This window comes from Dermatophagoides pteronyssinus, unplaced genomic scaffold (assembly GCF_027571235.1).
Source record: "Dermatophagoides pteronyssinus isolate colony J.1.1.1.1 unplaced genomic scaffold, Derpt_VIB-CSIC_2022.12 sq0008, whole genome shotgun sequence".
NCBI lineage: Eukaryota > Metazoa > Arthropoda > Arachnida > Sarcoptiformes > Pyroglyphidae > Dermatophagoides > Dermatophagoides pteronyssinus.
Window position 1 is genome coordinate 1,363,784 of NW_027461532.1, and position 18,724 is coordinate 1,382,507.

An 18,724-nucleotide genomic window follows, 5' to 3' on the forward strand; every position below is an offset into this window, starting at 1 on the left:
CATTTGTAATATGAGAACAAACCCAGAATGAGAAAAAAACAATGAAAATTTTATTATATAACTGTCGTCATCATTTTGGAAATGATCAATGAAATGATTTTTTTGGTAAAAACAAATTTTGATTGATTTTTGACCATGTTGACATTTTGTTTCAAAGACAAGGTTTCCGGATAATGATAATGATGATGAATTCAATGGCGTGTTTAATAGTAATATAATTCGGACGTAATATTCATAAAAGATGTTTTTTTTCTTGAAATAATGTTTTTTGTTTTCCATAAATCGATCCAATGAAATTCAAAACCATATCAGCCATTAAAGTATAATGGCAATCAGTTGATCATTTTCTCATCGTTGCCCTTCAAAAAATCAAATCTTTTTGTTAGGACATAATTTGGATCGATTTTTTTCGCGTTGTTTTTTTTGTTTCAAATATTTTTGTTGGTCGGTATAATCATTTTTCGTTATACAATGTTATTGTGTAGTGATGATCGAATACTTTAAAAGTTTAGTAAGATCTATTTTAGCCAAAATTTCATTTGGCAAGAAAAATAATTCTCGAAATTCACGTTGGTCATCATCATTGATAATTAAAGTGAACGATTTTGATAGGAAAACTCGAATGTCAAAATCACAACAACATAATCGGATATTTCCGAATCAAAATATCCGTAGCAATGGTATTGCCATCGGCGATCATAATCATCCATATCGAACATGGTATCATAATACAATAGATCCATCAAAATTACGACATGATCGTACGGCAATATTTCGTGGTTCACAATCGACAATGGATTTTAAATATTTTCATGATTATCTTTGGCAATTTGAATCAATGGCACGTCTAATTGGCTGTAATCTTTTTGAACGTGAATTCATACCAAAAGATGGTGGCCCATTAAAAACTATTGAAGATTGTGTTGATCGTATTAATATTCGTGTCATAAATGATTCGAAACGATTTACAATCATTTTCTGGCGTTTATTTCTTATCATTATGTTAATCAAACAGATTATCTGTATTGGTTGGGTTGTTTATCGTGGTAATCAACTTGATGACCAAAATGATCAATTGATTAGTATTTATATAAGTGATTTGGTCATATTATTCGGTCCACATTTAGATCGTTTAGCATTGCATTTGTTTATATTTTGTTGGAATGCAAATGCAACATTTTGTTATTTTTGGATCACAAGGTAACTAATATTAGATAATTATGTTCATTGTCTCTTCATTGATTGTTCATAAAAAAAAATATTTTTTTTTAAGAAAACGTAATCATATGCGAAAATGGTTAATAAATTTTGATTGTTTATATACGGAAACATCATATTATGTTAATAAAAATATTGAACCAGAATTTCGTCGACGTATGATATCGGCATTATGGTGGGCACGTTTATTCATCAAAACATCGGTTATCGGTATAACAATAACGACAATTGTAGTAATGTTGGTTTCATTACAAATGGAACTAAGCAAACAATTATTTAATGATGAAAAATATGGTCAAATAGCATTTATAATGAATTTATTTTGGTTTACCGTAACAATCATACAAGGTTGGTTAACAATGATAATCAATTGGACAGCATTAGGTCATCATTATCTAATATGTCATGCAATACATATTCGTTATGATGAAATTAAACGTGATCTTGAATATGCTGTATTAAGTGATCGTGCTTCACATACAAAACCGGAACAATTAAGTGGTCTAATTATAAAACATTATAATATTGGTGAAATGGTTAAACATGCAAATAAACATCTTAAATATTATCTATTTGTATTCTATATAATATTTGCACCACATATTTGTTTTGTATTTTATCAGATATTATTTTCATCACAATATACTACTGAAGGTAGATTATTATTAGCAGCAACAATGATTTTTGGTGATCTATTTCAGGTTTATTGTGTTTCGGTATTATCGGCACAGATTACAACCAAAGCACATGAACCATATTATGCAATGCATGGTGTTAATAAATTTGATAATCTACCTGAAAGCGTTCAATTACAATCAACATTATTTATGCAACGTATATCGAATACAACAACAGGTTTAACAATAATGGATTCATTTGTATTGACTGGTGGTCTTATTTCAAGTGTAAGTGTTTTTTACCTGAATTTTGATAAAATTCCTTTCTCTCATCTTTTTTTTTTTATTCAGATGCTGACGGCAATAATTACCTATTTTTCTGTCATTCTTGAAGGTTCATAAAAAAAAAATTTTGGATTCCATTTTTTAAACAGAAAAAAAAATTAAAACGTAGTTTTTGTTTTGTTGCATAATAATAACATAATCTGAATAAAAATTAATTTAGTTTTATTTAAAACTTTGAAAAAAAAATTATTTTTTCATTTAATTTTTTGTTTTTTTTTGTTTGTTGTTTCGGATAAATGATAAGAAAATTGAGAAAAAAAGATGAAATAAAATCTCATTACACAAAAGCCAGAAAAAAATGGCCAAAATTTAAAAAAATAAAAAATAAAATTAGTTCAAGATGATCGATTTGGATTATATGGTTCGATTAGATTTTTACTGAATTCAATAACACGTTCGGATCCACGTACTTCATCATCTAATAATGGTAATTTTGTAACATGAAAATCTTCATATAAATCTTCAATTTGATTTAAATATTTTTGTTGTATACGAATTCTTGCACGGCATACATTACAATTGATTGGTTGACCATCCGGATAAAGAATTAATTGATTAACAATAATATTATGTGTATCGATATTCATTTTAGTTAATTCTTGTACTAAACGTTCAGTTTCATAAAGTGATAAAAATTCAGCAATACAAACACAAACAAATGTTGTTTGTTCAGGATTTTTAAATTGTTCATTAATAGTTTTGATTATTGGTAATAATTCTTCAATTTTTGAATTAATCATTTCACCGGAATTACTTTGTAAACCTAACATTGTTGACAATGAACTAAACATTGAACTAAATTGTGATTTGATACGTAGAAAACTTCCTAAACTTTTTTCCACTATTGTTGGAAATGTTAATAAACGTAATGTATGTCCAGTTGGTGCCGTATCAAAAACAACAACATCATAATTCATTGATTTAACTAATTTCATTACTTCACCATATGACATTGCTTCATCAATACCGGGAAATGAACCCAATAAATCTTTAATAATACCTTTTGCTGAACGCATTGGATCATCTTGTTGAAAAAAATCATCCGGTAATTGTTCTGTACCAAGATTTGGATCAATTTCCATTGCATAAAGATTATCAAAACCATTGACCAATGTTGGTATTTTGGAAAATTTCTGATTAAAAGCATCACTGATATTATGTGCCGGATCAGTCGATATGATCAATACACTATCACGAACTTTAGCTAATTGTACTGATAATGAACATGAACATGTTGTTTTACCTACACCACCTTTACCACCAACAAATATCCATTTTAATGTTTTCTGTTCAATAATATTTCGTATAGATGGTTCTAATGGTTCAAGAATTTCATCGGTATCCATTTGTTTTCTAAAGATTTTTGATTTTATCAACAACAAAAAAATAACAAATTAATTCGAATCGAAAAGAACAAACTTAGTATTTACTGATTACTTACTTAAGTGAAATAATGGGTTTGATGATCAACAACGCTCAATAATGAAGAAAAATTAAACAAACTTATCGATGTAAAGATATACACACAGAAAGTGGTATGAAGAGACAAGAAACGATGACGATGACCAATATATTTTTCCTGTATTTAATCATCAAACATTTTTACATCACTGAAAATAATGATGAAAAAAATAAAACACATTTGTATTTCATCGTCTATTTCGTCAACATTAGGTTCATTAATGTTGAAATCGATGCTTTATTGTAAAGGTAAAAAAAACGAGGTTATCAACAACAACAACAAAAAAAACTTAAATTTTAATATAAAATTTTAAAATGTTTTTCTAAATATAAAAAATAAAAACCAAAATCAGATTCAAAAATTAGATAAAAACAACAACAAAACAAAATTTATTCTGATGAAAAAAAAATCCCGATTATAATTCCAATTGAAACAGAGAGAAAACAGCAACAGCAACAACAACAAATGTTTTTTTTTCAATGAATTTTTTCATGTTTTAAAGCTGTTGTTGACAATTCAAATTGTTTTTGTTGTTGTTGTTGTTTTTTACGATAAGATTTTTGATAAAAATCATAAAACATATAGAAAAAGAATGGATTTTGGGCAAAACCGATCCAAAAAAGACCGGGTGGAAATCCTTCCTGTAAAAATAGCATAACAATACTATATAGACCACATATAACAAATTGTGTTAATTGTAATTGTGTAATATATTTTTTCCACCAAAGATATTTCTGTATACCAGGACCGAATGCAGCCAATGCATAATACAGATACATAATAGAATGTATAAATGTATTTAATAGTAAAAATAATCCAACAACAGGTGCTTGTGGTGAAATTTTCACTGTCATCCAACCAATTAATGGTACTAATGTATGATGATAAAGATGTAAAAATGTTATTTGTTGATATTTTTTTCGTAAAACAAAAAATACTGTATCCAATAGATCAGCCCAACGTGTTAGATAGCAAAAATAACCGATACGTATTTCATGCAAAATATCCGGTGAAAAATCATTTGGATCAGGAAATTTAAATATTAAAAGTCTTCGTCCATAATCCATACGTGATAAAATGAATAAAAATAAAAATAAATTAATCACTACCATACTGATATTATAGATTAACATCGGTATACGTAATATGAATGGTTGACGATTATGCATAAACCATGGTCCAATAAATTTAACAAATAATAAATAGATTAATAACATAAATATTACTGGTTCAGGACCGGATTCAATTAATGGAAAATTTTTTGTACGTGGATCGGCAGCTTCTATCCAATAATCATGAAAACAATACCAGAATCCATTCCAAATACGTTTTATTATCATTATGGCCATTTAAATTTGTTTGTTTTTGGTTTGATTCAAGAATTTTTTTTTGTTTTGTTTCAAAATCTAAAATATTAGATAAAATAAGTCAGAAAAGTTTTTTGTTTACAAAAAAAAGTTTAATATTTTAAAATTTTTATTAAAAGAAAAAAGTTAAAGAATTTAAAAAATTATCGTTTACTGTTGCTATTTTGTTTATTTTTATTCAAATATGATTTACGATAAAAATCATAAAACATATAGAAAAAGAATGGATTCTGTGCAAAACCTAACCAAAAAATAAATGATGGAAAACCTTTGGCTAAAAATAACATAACAATTGAATAAAAACCAAATATAAGAAATTGTATTAATTGTAATTGTGTTATAAATTTTTTCCACCAAAGATATTTACGAAAACGATTACCAAATGCAGCTAATGCATAATATAAATACATAATCATATGAATAAATGAATTTATCATAAAAAATAATATAACAACAGGTGCTAATGGTGTTATTTTCAATACCATCCAACCAATTATTGGTACTAATGTATGATGATAAAGATGTAAAAATGTTATTTGTTGTTGTTTTTTTCGTAGAACAAAAAATACTGTATCCAATAGATCAGCCCAACGTGTTAGATAACAAAGATAACCATTATTAATTTCATTCATTGTTTGAATAGAATAATCATTACGATCAGGAAATTTAAATAATAAAAATCTTCGTCCAAAATCAATATGAAATAATAATATTGAAAAAAATATTATACCATTTGAAATGGTCATAAATAAATCATATAATAACATTGGTAAAAATAAATCGAATGGTTTACGATTTTTCATAAACCATGGACCAATTATTTTAACAAAAATTAGATAAATTAATAATAATAATAATGGAATTTCAAGACCATTATCAAACATTGGTAAATGTTTAGTACGTTGATCGGCTTCATCGATCCAATATTGATGTAAACAATACCAGATTCCATCACAGATTTTTTGAATTATATTCATTTTTTATTTGTTGGTTTGTATGTTTTTTTTTGGGTTGAAATAAAACAAAAAGAATTGAATTGATCACTAAAATGAACAAAAATTTGAATGAATTTCAAACTGAGAAAATGTCACCATCATTTTATTCAATCAAATGATGATGATGATAATAAAAAACAAACGAGGAAAATTGACTAGTTTTCTTGATAATTTTTGTTTTATAAAATAAATAATTTTATCCTGACTTTTTAAGTTGAAAGAAATTGAAATAAAAAATTTAATTCCTGATAATCAATTTAAGCATCCTCCTTTTTTCAATTATTTTCTTCTTTTTTTTTGTTATTTTATCAAGGAAATTTTTGACCAATCTGGTGGACAGCAATCAAATCGGTTGAAAGTAGATAGAAAAACAAGAATTTTCCTTGAATCTCGTTTGTTTTGTCAACGAAAAAATATATTTTCTGGGTATATATTAAATACATTTTTATTTAAATTTTAAAATGGATAATAACGGTTATCATCAATTTATCAAATCAATAATGGATGAAAAGATTGAAACGAAAATCATAGGTTTTCATCATCATTGTGAGTGAAGGATTTACAACCTGTCATTGTGAAAAAAAAACATTGTGTTTGTTCTGTGATGAATTTAAAAAATTGAATATTTTAGAAAAAAAACTTTAAACTGAACAGAACACCTACATGGCAAAAATACAATACAACAATTGACAGAATTAAATCCGATGAATGGATATAAATCGGGTCATGTTTCAAATTTCCTATGGATTTCAATTATCATCAGCATCGAAAAAAACGGCGACTATTTATACAAAACACAACACGGCGCCGGATGACAGACTTTTCATGTTAATATAGGATTTTTTGTTTGTTTGTTTTTTGTTTGACATGTTCATTGAATTTGATTTTGACAATCCCAAGAAAAAAAAATTGAAATTAATAATTTTGTTGTCTCGATGAAACAAACAAACAAAAAAATCAATCAAATAATAATGTTAATAATCATAATTTGATGATTATTGAAATTGACAAAAATGAAATGATATCTGTATGTCATCAAACAAAAAAAAAAATATTTGTCAACAATGTTCAATGGAAATAGATCGATCATTATTATTTAACAAGCTCTCTCTCTCTCTCTTTCTATAGCTCTATTGATTTATTGGTCGAGGCAACAATAAAAACAAACAAGGCAAACATTTTATTTTTTCTTCACAAATAAATTTGGAACAAAATGAAATGTATGTCACAAGTTTGGTGTGTGTTCTGTGTCTCAATCATTTTTACAACCAAAACAAAAAAAAGTGGAAATAGACCCGGATATTATATTATATTTATTATTATGTTGGTAGTCAATATCATTATTGTAAATTATTTAACATGAATTTTGTTTGTTTGTTTTTAGTTAAAAAGAAAAAGAAAAAGAAAAATTATCACTTACCAATTAATTAATTAATTAGTTACTGATTGATTGATTGAATGATGAAAAAAGAAAATTGATTTATTGATTTATTATTCAAGTGATGATTCGATCATGTAGAAATCAACAAGTTTTAAATGTGGTTTTTTTCCTGTGAAAAAGACATAAAATTAAAAAAATAAATTAAATTATGATGGAGTGAGAAAATTATGTTGTTTTTTTTTAAAAAAGGTGATAAATATGGAAAAACTACCGTTGTTTTATTTGCTGAGTTTCTTTTTTTTTCACAAAGAAATTAAAAAAAATTTTTTTCTTAACAAATTATATAATCAAAATTTTCCTTGTTGCTGCTGTTTTTTTTCTTCTGTGGAAATCCAACCGATAAAATAAAAAATTGAAAACCCGAATAGTTATGATTGACCGAAATACAGGTTATCCGACAATAACAACAACAACAACGAAAAATGTAGAAATATTTCACGCTTTTTGAAGTCAAGCTATGATTTTGATTTTGGCCAAGAAGAACAACAACGACGAGCAAATAGAAGATGATGAAGAAGAAGAAGAAGATGAAGAAATTGTCGATATTGTACAACAAATCGATTCACTGATTGATCGACACATATGATGAATAGTGAATATTTTCTTTTTTTCATATTCCCGTTATTCATATTATTTAACTGAAAAAAAATCATTGAAATTATCATCCACGTTTTCAATAAAATGTAAAATAATCATTAGTAGACAAGATGAAGAGAGAGAGAGAGAAAAAAATTATGAACAACAACAAACAAACGGTAAAAAAAAAGAGAGTCGAATTTCTATTGTATTTTACCATCTTCTCTTTAAAATCATCATCTTGGATCGATTTATCAAAGAAAACTTCTCTCTCTCTTTTTCTTCCATTAGGAGAGAAAAAAAATGTATTTCTTGGTTTCATCATGAATAAATGAATGAATGAATGAATGACAGATTGGACAAAAATAGAATAGAAACTTAAAGACAATATAAAACAAGTTGTTATTTCGTTTCGTTTCATTTTCAGCTGAAGCAAATGATAATCATTCTTTTGAAGTTAGGCGCAGATGAGAGAGAGAAAGAGAGATCTGATGTAATTGAAATCGATTTTGTTTTTTGTTTGCTGAGAAAAGAAAAGAAATTTATTTTCTTTTTAATTTAAAATCGATTACAAAAGTTTTCCTTTTTTTTCAAAATGATAATTCATTTCGTTTGGAATGGGTGGGTTTTGGTCGAAGAAAAAATATTGAAATGAAAAATTACGATGCCTGTCTGAAATTCGAATCCAAAAAAATTAGTTTTCGATTTACACATGCGCTGTTTTTCTTTTTTCTTATATGATGACTATATTGATCGAAGAGTCAAAATGGTCGAAAGTAAACATTGCGGATTGTGTATTGCAATTTTGATTATTTTATTTTTTTTTGTTGAGGATGATAATTTCGTTTACCATCAATTCATGATTTGACCATTTAAGATATCATCATTAATTTATCATTAAAGATAATGTCATTAACTTAAAATAAAGTAAATGGTTATTGTTTATCTTTGATGATAATGATGATGGTGGTGGTAGTTTAATTAGAAAAGAAAAGTAATTTGAAAAATTCAAGAAAAAACCGGTAAGTTTTGGTTTTTCAATGATAAATCAATTATTCGTTCATTGATAGTGAATGAATGATAATTTTAATTTTGTAATTTGATATTTTATTTGATCAATGTTTAAATTTTTCAAATTATTATGTATTCGATCATCATTTGTATACAACAAACGATCATCATCATCATCGAAAATAATGGTTAATTGAACTTTCAGTATTTGGAATTTCAATTAAATCAATCCTATATTAACTGCAATCAAATAATGAAATCGACAACAACGACAATGACATTCATTTCATTTATATCGACGAAAATTATGACAAAACAATTGTATGTATTGTTTATATTGGTTACGGCCATATCGATTACCGGACCATTTTTTTCATTTGATTCAAAATATTTGGGTACACAATTGATACGACATCCAATCGAATTGACTAAAAATATGATTAAAGAACAGAATTTTGTCATTATTCTTGATGGTGGTAGTACCGGTACACGTATACATGTATTTGCATTTGCAATCAATAATGATATTCGACAACAAAAAATTCTATTAGAACGTGAAGATTTTTTTCATACAACACCCGGTCTATCATCATTTAATGATAATCTAACAGAATTAACCGAAAATTTACAACCATTAATCGATAAAGCATTGAATATTGTTCCAGGTTTCCTTACAAAACAAACACCAATCATATTGAAAGCAACAGCTGGTTTACGTTTACTTTCAAACAATGATGCTAATCGTATTCTTTATCATGTTCAACAACAATTTTATTCATTACCATTTAAAGTTGATAATAATTCGGTTACAATGCTTGAAGAAAATGATGAAGGTCTTTTTGCATGGTATACAGTAAATTTTTTATTACAAAAATTACATAAAATTAATGAATCAATAGCAACATTAGATTTGGGTGGTGGATCAACACAGATAACATTTTCAACATATAATATTGATACATTAATACGATCACATCAATATATTGTACAAAGATATATTGAAGGTGAACAAGAATTTATTTATACACATTCATATCTTGGTCTTGGTCTAATGTCAGCAAGACGTTCAATCCTAGCTATGGATATTGATCATTCAAAATCATCATCATCATCATCATTATCGATTGGAATGGATTATAATTATGAATATTGGATAAGTAGTCCTTGTTTTAAGATTTTAAATAATGAAACATATCATTGGCGACAAGATCATCATATTTATCATATTCAATATAATAATAATGGTGATAAAGATGATGATGATATATCATGGTATAAATGTTTATCGAATGTTGAAAATTTTATTATCAATGCAAATATTGATCAACCGGAAGAATTGAAACATCGACAAATATATGCAATATCATATTTTTATGATCGTATGAAAGATATTCGTATTGTACGTAATGATAATGGTCAAGTACGTGTAGGGGATTTTTTTCTTTATGCTGAAAATATTTGCCGAAATAGTATTCGAATTAAACGTCAAAATCCATTTCTTTGTATCGATCTTACATATATTGCTTGTTATCTTCATTATGGTCTTGGTTTACCAACTACCAAAGATATAATGTTGGTTAAAAAAATCGATGGTATCGAAATAAGCTGGGCACTTGGTGCAGCTATTAATCTTTTTCATTAATTTTGATTTATTTATTATTATATTTTAACGACTATGAACCGAAAAATGTAAAATCTGTGATAATGATTAGTGCATTTCTTTCACCCAAATCTGATACTCAATGATGATATCTATTTTGTTTGTTTTGTTTAATTGTTTATTTTTCAATTTAATCAATTGATAATCAAATTTTATCTTGAATATTTTTTTTTGCTGATTAACAAATTGATACAATAGTTTTTAATTAATTTTACTAATTCAGAAATAATATGATTAAAAATTGATTTTTGATTGAATAAAGTTTGTTGTTTTTGATTTAAATTTTTTGTGTAAAACAATAACCATCACCAATATCGATTATGGTTGCCAAAAGACTATCGATAGTATTTTTCATAAATTCAAGATTTTCACGTCGTAACCATCTAAGATCATCACCAGAACGATGATAATGAAAGCTCATATCTTTACGCCATGGTCCTAGATCGCTAAGTAATATTGAACGAAATGTTGTATCACGTTCGATTGGATACCAAAAACTTGCATGATCACTTCGTGCAAATGTACCATATTTTGAATATTTTGACCAATTTTTCGATACTTCATGGCTAAATGTTGGTAATGGTGGATCCATTAATTTTAACGGGAAAAAATTTTTATTTTTCCAATTTTTTTCCAGAAAAAAATAAAGATCATGATCAATATTTCGTCTTGACCATACTGTCATAAAATTTCCACGTGATCCTGCATCTTGAATCTCTTCAACGAATGCTGGTAATGTTGGCTATAAAATGTTAATGATTTAAATTGTAAAAAAAAGAGTTTTTTTTTCAAATTAATATTTAAAATTTACCCAAAAATCACGTAATGATTGACTGGATTCGGATTGATTATAGGCCAATAACATATCCATAATATAGGCACCATTAAATTTGGCCTGATTTTTACGTATTTCCGTTGGTATTAGATATTGTTGTACAAAATATTTACTACCTTTTAGATACTGATTTTTTGTAATTTTTAAAAGAAAAATTTTAAAATTATTTCCGGAATAAACAAATCAACTATATCTACCTCTTCTTCCAAATCGAATAATGTAAAAATGATTGTTTTGTTAAAATAGCATTTATGTTTGGTCAATAAACGAGCCATTTCAAGAACAGCAGCCGAACCAGAACCATTATCATCAATACCGGGTGATCGTCTTACAGTATCATAATGAGCACCAATTAAATAGATTTCATCTTTTGGTGTTCCACGATATTTACCCGGTAATATGGCAATAATATTTGTTGCTGTTTGTCGTTTCTGTTGCGCCAAACAAAAAAAAATCAATTAATCAGGTAATTTTTGATGAAAAAATCAATTTTACCGTTTTATCCTGTGTATATTCAGTTTTGAATACATGAAATGCTGTTTTTAATCCATAGCTAAGAAATTTATCTTTCAATGATTCCCTTAAATCACGTAAATAGATTTTATCATCAGATGAATGACGTGAACGTGAAAAATATTGTCGAATAGTTTGATTTAAAATATCGATCGATGTACGTGGACTAAATGTTGGATCAATATGGAAAACATTTGTACCGATCATTATTGTTTGACTATTGACATTATTTGATGATGATGATGATGATGATAAAGATGGTGGTCGATAATCAATATGACCGAATCGATCAAAATCACCATATTGTTGTAAATATTTTGTTGGTTCTTGAAATATAATTATCGGTTCACTATAAAGTTGTTGATTATCATCAGCTTGTCGTACATTCCACCATTGTGTAAAATTCCATGATAATGATGATCCTGGTGATGATGATGATGATAATGATGGCTGATGATGTCCATAATTCAATAATGTTTCATTATCGGATGGATCGATTATCGACGATGGCGACAACGGTGACGATGATAATGATGGTGATGGTGATAATGATAATGTTTCATCAATAATATTCATACATTTTGAATTTGTTATTAATTGAATTATTCCAAATAACAGTAACGATAATGTTGTCGATGACATCATTATCGATGATAATTATGATGTTTTTTTTGTGTGGCTATTTTGTTAAATGTTTCGAATGAAGGTGATGCTTTCATTTGTCATGTTCTGGACAGAATGGTCAGAAAAAAACATTCGAATTTTTTTTCATCAATTTTTTTCACCTTTTTTCTGAACCAAAACAAGTTGTTTTGGTCAACATATCGATCATCAACTACCTTGGTCGTTTATTTCCGTAATATTTCCCCAGCAAAAAAAAAACTGGTCAGATTTTTTTTTTTTTTTTTTTGATTTTAACCCAGAAATTTTTTTTACGGAAATAATTTTTTATCCTTGATTGGTTGATTCGATTTGGTGTGTTTATCATCATCATCTTTATTACCTATCAACTAACCGGTTTTTTTTCATCAGCTAAACGAAATTGGTAATAAAAATTGATAATTCCCCTCCAAAAAAAAAAAAACAAGATGATTTTCCTCAGAAACGAAATCTACTTTTTTTCTAAATTTCTTGGAATTTTTTTCGGAAAAAAAAACATTCAAAAATTCAACAAAATCAAAAACCAACAAACAAAATGGGAACATCTCATGATCATGATATGTATGTCAACTGTTTTTTTTTTTTTTTTCTCCTGGCTAATTAATTGATGATGATTTGATTTATTTTTCCAGTGGCCTTTTCAATTTCAAAACAAAAAAAAAAATACTGCGCCCAAAAAAAATGAGATCCATAAATTATTAATCGAACTGGGAAAAAATCGGTTTACCTAAATACAGAAAAACAAAACAAAAAATTATTTGTCATCATCGACAACATTATTTACATTTGAATATTTACATGGATTTAATTCAACAAACAAACAAAAATCATCATATTCAAGGAAAAACACAATTCTCTCTATTGATGTATATATATGATGACTTACAAGATTCACTTTTTTGTTTCTATATAATGAAAATCGAGATCACACATTTCAAAAGAGTCGAATCTTGAGATTTTGTTTCGCAAATTCTATTAGTTGTATACAGAATCTACAATTTGTTGATATATATAGATTATTATTTTTTGTTGTTGTTTTGCATTTGATCTATAGAAAAGAATCTGTCGTTTTTTTCCATTCGTCATCTTCAAGTCGGTTGTTGTTGATGTTATTCAATTCATTCATTCAATCAATCAATCGATCGATTTATCAATCGAACAAACTTATTTACATAAAACATCATTGAATGTTATTGAATAATTTTCAAATTATTATTTTCATGTTGATTGGTTTGAAGAAAAAAATAAATTTTGTTTAAAATAAAGTTTTGTCATTGTTTACATTGAAATTTTTCTCATTTCATTCGAATCATTCGAATCATTGAAACATTCGAATATTTTTTTTGTTGTCTGTCCGTCTGTCTGTCCGGATTCGGATTAGAGATTCGTTAGAAACAAGAAAAAATCTACTGAGATTCTATTGATTGTTTTGATGTTGGAAATAATGAATTGTCTTTGAAATTGTTTTTTCACTCATTTTCATTTAAGAAAGAGTCAATCAATCAAATCGACGATGCAATCAATGAAAAAACAGTAAGTAAACAATAATTGATGACTATTCTATGTTTTCTCCTCTCCTTCCCCCTAATCTGATTGGATTGTTAATTAGAAATTTTTTTGTTTTTTTTTTTTTTTTTTTGTTTCGAATTCAATGAAAGTATATTTTTAATCAATAAAATGACAAAGAAAAAGAAACGAAAAGATAATGATAATGATGGTGATGATGATGGTAATGATGATGATAATGATAATGATAATCAATTAAAAATGAAAATCTGTGGTATCTGTTTGGATGAACTACAAATCGATCAAATGTATTCAATGATATTATGTTCATGTACATTCTGTAAACAGGTAAATTCAATGAATTCATTTGAAATTTTGAAAATTTTTATCTAATTTTCATCAAAAAAAACAAACAAGTGTTTAGATGGTTATTTTCGTTTCATGATCGATAATGGCCATCAACAAATCTTCTGTCCATCATATAAATGTTTATCAAAACAATCGATATCGATTGATGAAATTAAAATCATTATCACTAATGAACAATATCGAGAAAAAATTCATACATTATTTACTAAAAATCAAAATATTGATTCAAAATTAAATAATGATGAACAGGAAAATCAACAACAATTACAATGTCCATTTTGTCAACATCTAATCGATAATGATAAAGATAATGATGATGATAATATGAAATCTCATTTGTTTCAAAGGAAAATTAAGAAGGAAAATAATATTGATAAAAATAATAATGAAATTGATAATGAAATTGTTGTTGTTGAGCAGCAAAAATCTATTCGAATTGTCAAATGTCCAAGCGTAAGTTATTTTTTTGAAATTTTAAAATATTTTACATTTTTTTTGTTGTATAGTGTTCAAAAATATATTGCTCTTCCTGTTCATCAAAACTATCGGATGAAAATAGTCAACATGATTGTCGTGAATTAAATAATTCAATATTAAATGAATTCGATATAAAAAGATGTCCAAATTGTCATTATTTAATACAACGTGAAGGTGGTTGTGCACAGATTTCCTGCCGTAATTGTTGCCATGTTTTTTGTTGGCATTGTCAACAATCATTGGATAATGATTTTCTCCTATTTCATTATGATTCTGGACCATGTAAAAATAAACTTGGCCATTCACGTTTATCAATATTTTTAAATCGTACACAAACAATTAGTATTTGTATCGGTATCAGTATTTTAATGTTATTAGCATCACCGGTTATTTTGGCATTATTACCATGTGTATTGACAAAAAAATGTCATCTTTATAATTGTTGTTGTTGTTGTTTTCATCGTCATCATCATCATAATCGAAGTCATCGTCGTCGTCATCGACATAATCGAAATTATCAATCACAAATGCAAACGCAACAAAATAGTGAAAAATCATCATCATTATCATCATCATCATCGATATCATCTTCATCATGACGATGATGAATATCGTTGTTATTTCGTCGGAAAAAAAATATATTTTAAAATTTTTTTTTTTGTTATATCAATTTAGAAAAAAAAATGTTTTTTTTAATTACTCAATGATTATTATTTAATAATACAAACTACACAAAAACGGCAATAATAATTGGGATTTGTTGGAAACAAAAATTATAGAAAAAAATAATAAAAGTAAAAAAATTACAATCAGAAAAAACTACATTTATGAATTTTTTTTCGATTAGTGATTGAAAATCCAAAAACTGATTCGAATTTCGAATTAATTTGAAAAAAATTTCTTCATATTTTCCAATAGACCAACATAAAGATCATGTTCATAAATGGTTGAATATTCGATTAGATTTTTAGCAAATTGTTGATCAATACCACGTACTTCCAATACATTCATTAGAAGATCATAAAGATTACCATCGATTACTTCACCAGAAATTGCATAGCTACTTTTTTGAAATTCACCTTCATAAATTGAAATTTCATTTATTTGAAAATCATCCTCTAAACGTTGTCCACCATCATCAACATTTTCATCATCTTGCATAAATGAACAATTTAGACCAAGTATTGAATCACCTTTTTTGATTTCGATAGCAAATTCTGGTTTACAAACCATTTGACCATTTTCAACATCTGGATTGGCTGCATCAACTGAATAGCAAACATTTGCTTTGATTGTAATTTCTTCGTTGTTAAATTTTTTAAACAAAACAATATCACTACCAGAATTTGTTATAGTCCAATCGGCAATTTTTGGTAACGGTTTTTTCTGTGATTCACGTTCCAAATCGATTTCGGATACAAGAAAATCTGTTAATTCTTGTTCACGTTTATTCAATGGTACATTTGATGCAAATAATCGTTGCTGTTGTTGTTGAATCGGAGAATTTATCAATGATAATGATGATGATGATGAAATCATCGGTAATAATGATGATTGCCGACAAATACTAACCATAGTACGATGTGATAATTGTTTTGATCGTATCAATTGATTACCAACAACCGACAATATATTACGTGATCGAAACATTTTTCTTTCGATGTTAATGATAATTTTTGATGTGGAAAAAAAATTTAAAATTTGAATTTCGAAAACAAAAAAATGTTTGTTTGGTGTGGTTTTTTCGAAAATGTTCTTCAGCAGCGTGGTTCTTTACTTCAAAAAAAAAGCACATGCCACATGAGTGAGCACATTAATATTCTTCGAATTTTTACATTTTTCGCTTACTGCCATCTAGTGATACCAAAAAAAAAACAAACAAACAATCGATTATTCGATTTCTTTCAGGATTCTGGATCCGGAATGGCCAGAAAAAACAAAAATCAAAATTGATTAATTTGAAACAAATTTCTAACAATTTAGATAATGATATAGTAGACGATAAAAGTGAAATTGTTGTCCAAAAAAAGAAAGAAAGATAATGAATGGTTTCACAATCAATGGCTGAACGAAAATTCTTGAAAAAATTTCAACAATGATAATTTGGGCGTCACAAATTCTTCGATATATAATCATCATTCATTTCATCTATCATTTTGAACTGTTATTATCATCGTCATCATTCTTTTTTTTAGAAAGTGGAATCTGTTACGGTAAGAATTTCCTTGTTCCATTTTTTTCTTTGTTTCTGAACATTTTACATAATTTTCGGTGGTAAAGAATAAATTATTCGATGTGGGCATGATCAAATTGCAAATCAATGAATGTTGGATGATGGTCGATAAAAAACAAATGGAAAATCATTCGTATAATGATTTTATACATGATATCGTCAAAATGTTTTTCAAAAACAGTAAGTTTTTCGTTGTTGTTGTTTTTTACTTTGTTAAAATAATCTTTTTTTTAACGGTAATTTTCTCAATAGAATCATTGATTTTATCAATATTATTATTGGCTAATATTATTGGAATAATTTTTGGTAATCTGGATGAAATATGTCCATCATATGAAATTCTTTATCCATGTTTTTGTAATTTTATGCCAAAATATAATGATGGTAGTGTGAAAAATATTGAATGTAATGATCCAAATCTTATAACTCGTAAATGTCATTCAACGGTGATTACCTGTATTGGTAATCGTATGACACAATTACGACAAATTTTTCAACAAATTTACCCGAAAAATAATAATCGAAAATTTGAATGGTTCTATATGATCGATCAGGAACTGGAATCATTGGAAAATTATTTATTTGCAAATATTTATTTTGAAAATATTTATCTACAAAATTGTCCAAAATTATTATATCTGGATGAATATACGTTTGGTAATCAAAGTGAACAATTATATTCAGTACAAAATATCTATCTAAATACAACAAATTTAAGTGATCAAATACGATTGAAACGAAAAACATTTAAAGCATTAAGTTTGTTAAAAAATCTAAATGTTTTAGAATTTCAATCACATTCAATACGAACATTACCATTCAAAGCATTCAATAAATTTACAAATGTACGAATCATACGATTCTATAATCCAGAAAAACGTGGCCAATTACGACGAATCAATTCAAAAGTATTTTATCGTGCAACAAATTTACAAGAAATTGATTTGAAAAATAATCAAATCAATCATATTAGTTCATATGCATTTCAATTTCAACGACAATCAAGACATGAATTACGAATTTATCTAAGTGGAAATGAATTACATTCGAATAGTTTTGAACCGAATGCATTCGATGGTGGTAATGGTCGTAAGATTATATTATATCTTGGTGATTATGGTTATTGTAATTTAATGTTACAAACATTAAAACAAAATGTATTTGAAACATTTTTACAAGAAAATAATGAAAATATTATCGATATGTATGGATGTCCATTGATTTGTGATCAACAAATGAATTGGTTTCTTACCGGTAATGGTTTGATTAGATATCGTAATCAGATACGAAATTTTATCTGCTATAATAAAACTGATTTAATCGATACAGATCGTTATGAATATTATCATGTTCATCAATGATGAATATTAAATGTTTTATCTTCTTCTTTTTAGTAATTTTGATTTATTTCAATAGAAAAGAATAGGAAGTAGAATTTT

At 26.7% G+C, this 18,724-nt stretch overlaps 9 protein-coding genes across 9 annotated transcripts; 4 read left to right on the top strand and 5 right to left on the bottom strand.

Annotated features, from left to right (window-relative positions):
- Positions 1–454: 454 nt before the first annotated feature.
- LOC113789046 (uncharacterized) lies at positions 455–2,302 on the top strand. Its single transcript, XM_027338532.2, has 3 exons — positions 455–1,200; positions 1,274–2,123; positions 2,187–2,302. The coding sequence occupies exons 1-3, from the start codon at positions 488–490 to the stop codon at positions 2,235–2,237; spliced, it is 1,614 nt and encodes a 537-aa protein (XP_027194333.1). The 5' UTR covers positions 455–487; the 3' UTR covers positions 2,238–2,302.
- Positions 2,303–2,325: 23 nt separating this feature from the next.
- LOC113788992 (ATPase ASNA1 homolog) lies at positions 2,326–3,780 on the bottom strand. Its single transcript, XM_027338470.2, has 2 exons — positions 3,622–3,780; positions 2,326–3,533 (listed from the first exon to the last, which is right to left on the bottom strand). Exon 2 carries the CDS (start codon positions 3,524–3,526, stop codon positions 2,516–2,518), a length of 1,011 nt encoding a protein of 336 aa, XP_027194271.1. The 5' UTR covers positions 3,527–3,533; positions 3,622–3,780; the 3' UTR covers positions 2,326–2,515.
- LOC113788997 (very long chain fatty acid elongase AAEL008004-like) lies at positions 3,622–8,694 on the bottom strand. Its single transcript, XM_075820908.1, has 3 exons — positions 7,657–8,694; positions 7,425–7,554; positions 3,622–5,048 (listed from the first exon to the last, which is right to left on the bottom strand). The coding sequence occupies exon 3, from the start codon at positions 4,989–4,991 to the stop codon at positions 4,119–4,121; it is 873 nt and encodes a 290-aa protein (XP_075677023.1). The 5' UTR covers positions 4,992–5,048; positions 7,425–7,554; positions 7,657–8,694; the 3' UTR covers positions 3,622–4,118.
- Positions 5,101–7,408, bottom strand: LOC113789045 (very long chain fatty acid elongase AAEL008004-like). The gene has a single exon (XM_027338530.2). It carries the CDS (start codon positions 5,984–5,986, stop codon positions 5,153–5,155), a length of 834 nt encoding a protein of 277 aa, XP_027194331.1. The 5' UTR covers positions 5,987–7,408; the 3' UTR covers positions 5,101–5,152.
- A 44-nt stretch (positions 8,695–8,738) lies between the features above and the next one.
- Positions 8,739–10,727, top strand: LOC113788983 (ectonucleoside triphosphate diphosphohydrolase 5-like). The gene is made up of 2 exons (XM_027338461.2): positions 8,739–9,043; positions 9,238–10,727. Exon 2 carries the CDS (start codon positions 9,286–9,288, stop codon positions 10,672–10,674), a length of 1,389 nt encoding a protein of 462 aa, XP_027194262.2. The 5' UTR covers positions 8,739–9,043; positions 9,238–9,285; the 3' UTR covers positions 10,675–10,727.
- A 122-nt stretch (positions 10,728–10,849) lies between these two features.
- LOC113788981 (uncharacterized) lies at positions 10,850–13,005 on the bottom strand. The gene is made up of 4 exons (XM_027338459.2): positions 12,023–13,005; positions 11,725–11,958; positions 11,504–11,653; positions 10,850–11,434 (listed from the first exon to the last, which is right to left on the bottom strand). The coding sequence occupies exons 1-4, from the start codon at positions 12,683–12,685 to the stop codon at positions 10,970–10,972; spliced, it is 1,512 nt and encodes a 503-aa protein (XP_027194260.1). The 5' UTR covers positions 12,686–13,005; the 3' UTR covers positions 10,850–10,969.
- Positions 13,006–13,719: 714 nt separating this feature from the next.
- On the top strand, positions 13,720–16,077 carry LOC113788989 (putative E3 ubiquitin-protein ligase RNF144A-B). The gene is made up of 4 exons (XM_027338467.2): positions 13,720–14,233; positions 14,359–14,554; positions 14,624–15,028; positions 15,082–16,077. The coding sequence occupies exons 1-4, from the start codon at positions 14,214–14,216 to the stop codon at positions 15,649–15,651; spliced, it is 1,191 nt and encodes a 396-aa protein (XP_027194268.2). The 5' UTR covers positions 13,720–14,213; the 3' UTR covers positions 15,652–16,077.
- Positions 15,723–16,839, bottom strand: P32 (complement C1q binding protein P32). The gene has a single exon (XM_027338486.2). It carries the CDS (start codon positions 16,700–16,702, stop codon positions 15,935–15,937), a length of 768 nt encoding a protein of 255 aa, XP_027194287.1. The 5' UTR covers positions 16,703–16,839; the 3' UTR covers positions 15,723–15,934.
- A 66-nt stretch (positions 16,840–16,905) lies between these two features.
- Positions 16,906–18,659, top strand: LOC113788993 (uncharacterized). The gene is made up of 3 exons (XM_027338471.2): positions 16,906–17,265; positions 17,333–17,465; positions 17,538–18,659. Exons 2-3 carry the CDS (start codon positions 17,354–17,356, stop codon positions 18,644–18,646), a joined length of 1,221 nt encoding a protein of 406 aa, XP_027194272.2. The 5' UTR covers positions 16,906–17,265; positions 17,333–17,353; the 3' UTR covers positions 18,647–18,659.
- The last annotated feature ends 65 nt before the right edge of the window (positions 18,660–18,724 follow it).

Coding starts and splice junctions, on each gene's coding strand:
- LOC113789046 (XM_027338532.2), top strand. CDS start 488: ATGATCGAATACTTTAAAAGTTTAGTAAGATCTATTTTAGCCAAAATT. Junction 1,201..1,273: donor TGTTATTTTTGGATCACAAG/GTAACTAATATT, acceptor TTTTTTTTTAAG/AAAACGTAATCATATGCGAA. Junction 2,124..2,186: donor CTGGTGGTCTTATTTCAAGT/GTAAGTGTTTTT, acceptor TTTTTTATTCAG/ATGCTGACGGCAATAATTAC.
- LOC113788992 (XM_027338470.2), bottom strand. CDS start 3,526: ATGGATACCGATGAAATTCTTGAACCATTAGAACCATCTATACGAAAT.
- LOC113788997 (XM_075820908.1), bottom strand. CDS start 4,991: ATGGCCATAATGATAATAAAACGTATTTGGAATGGATTCTGGTATTGT.
- LOC113789045 (XM_027338530.2), bottom strand. CDS start 5,986: ATGAATATAATTCAAAAAATCTGTGATGGAATCTGGTATTGTTTACAT.
- LOC113788983 (XM_027338461.2), top strand. CDS start 9,286: ATGAAATCGACAACAACGACAATGACATTCATTTCATTTATATCGACG.
- LOC113788981 (XM_027338459.2), bottom strand. CDS start 12,685: ATGATGTCATCGACAACATTATCGTTACTGTTATTTGGAATAATTCAA. Junction 11,959..12,022: donor AATATACACAGGATAAAACG/GTAAAATTGATT, acceptor TTGGCGCAACAG/AAACGACAAACAGCAACAAA. Junction 11,654..11,724: donor TATTCGATTTGGAAGAAGAG/GTAGATATAGTT, acceptor ACAAAAAATCAG/TATCTAAAAGGTAGTAAATA.
- LOC113788989 (XM_027338467.2), top strand. CDS start 14,214: ATGCAATCAATGAAAAAACA. Junction 14,234..14,358: donor ATGCAATCAATGAAAAAACA/GTAAGTAAACAA, acceptor ATTCAATGAAAG/TATATTTTTAATCAATAAAA. Junction 14,555..14,623: donor CATGTACATTCTGTAAACAG/GTAAATTCAATG, acceptor AAAACAAACAAG/TGTTTAGATGGTTATTTTCG.
- P32 (XM_027338486.2), bottom strand. CDS start 16,702: ATGTTTCGATCACGTAATATATTGTCGGTTGTTGGTAATCAATTGATA.
- LOC113788993 (XM_027338471.2), top strand. CDS start 17,354: ATGATCAAATTGCAAATCAATGAATGTTGGATGATGGTCGATAAAAAA. Junction 17,466..17,537: donor CAAAATGTTTTTCAAAAACA/GTAAGTTTTTCG, acceptor TTTTCTCAATAG/AATCATTGATTTTATCAATA.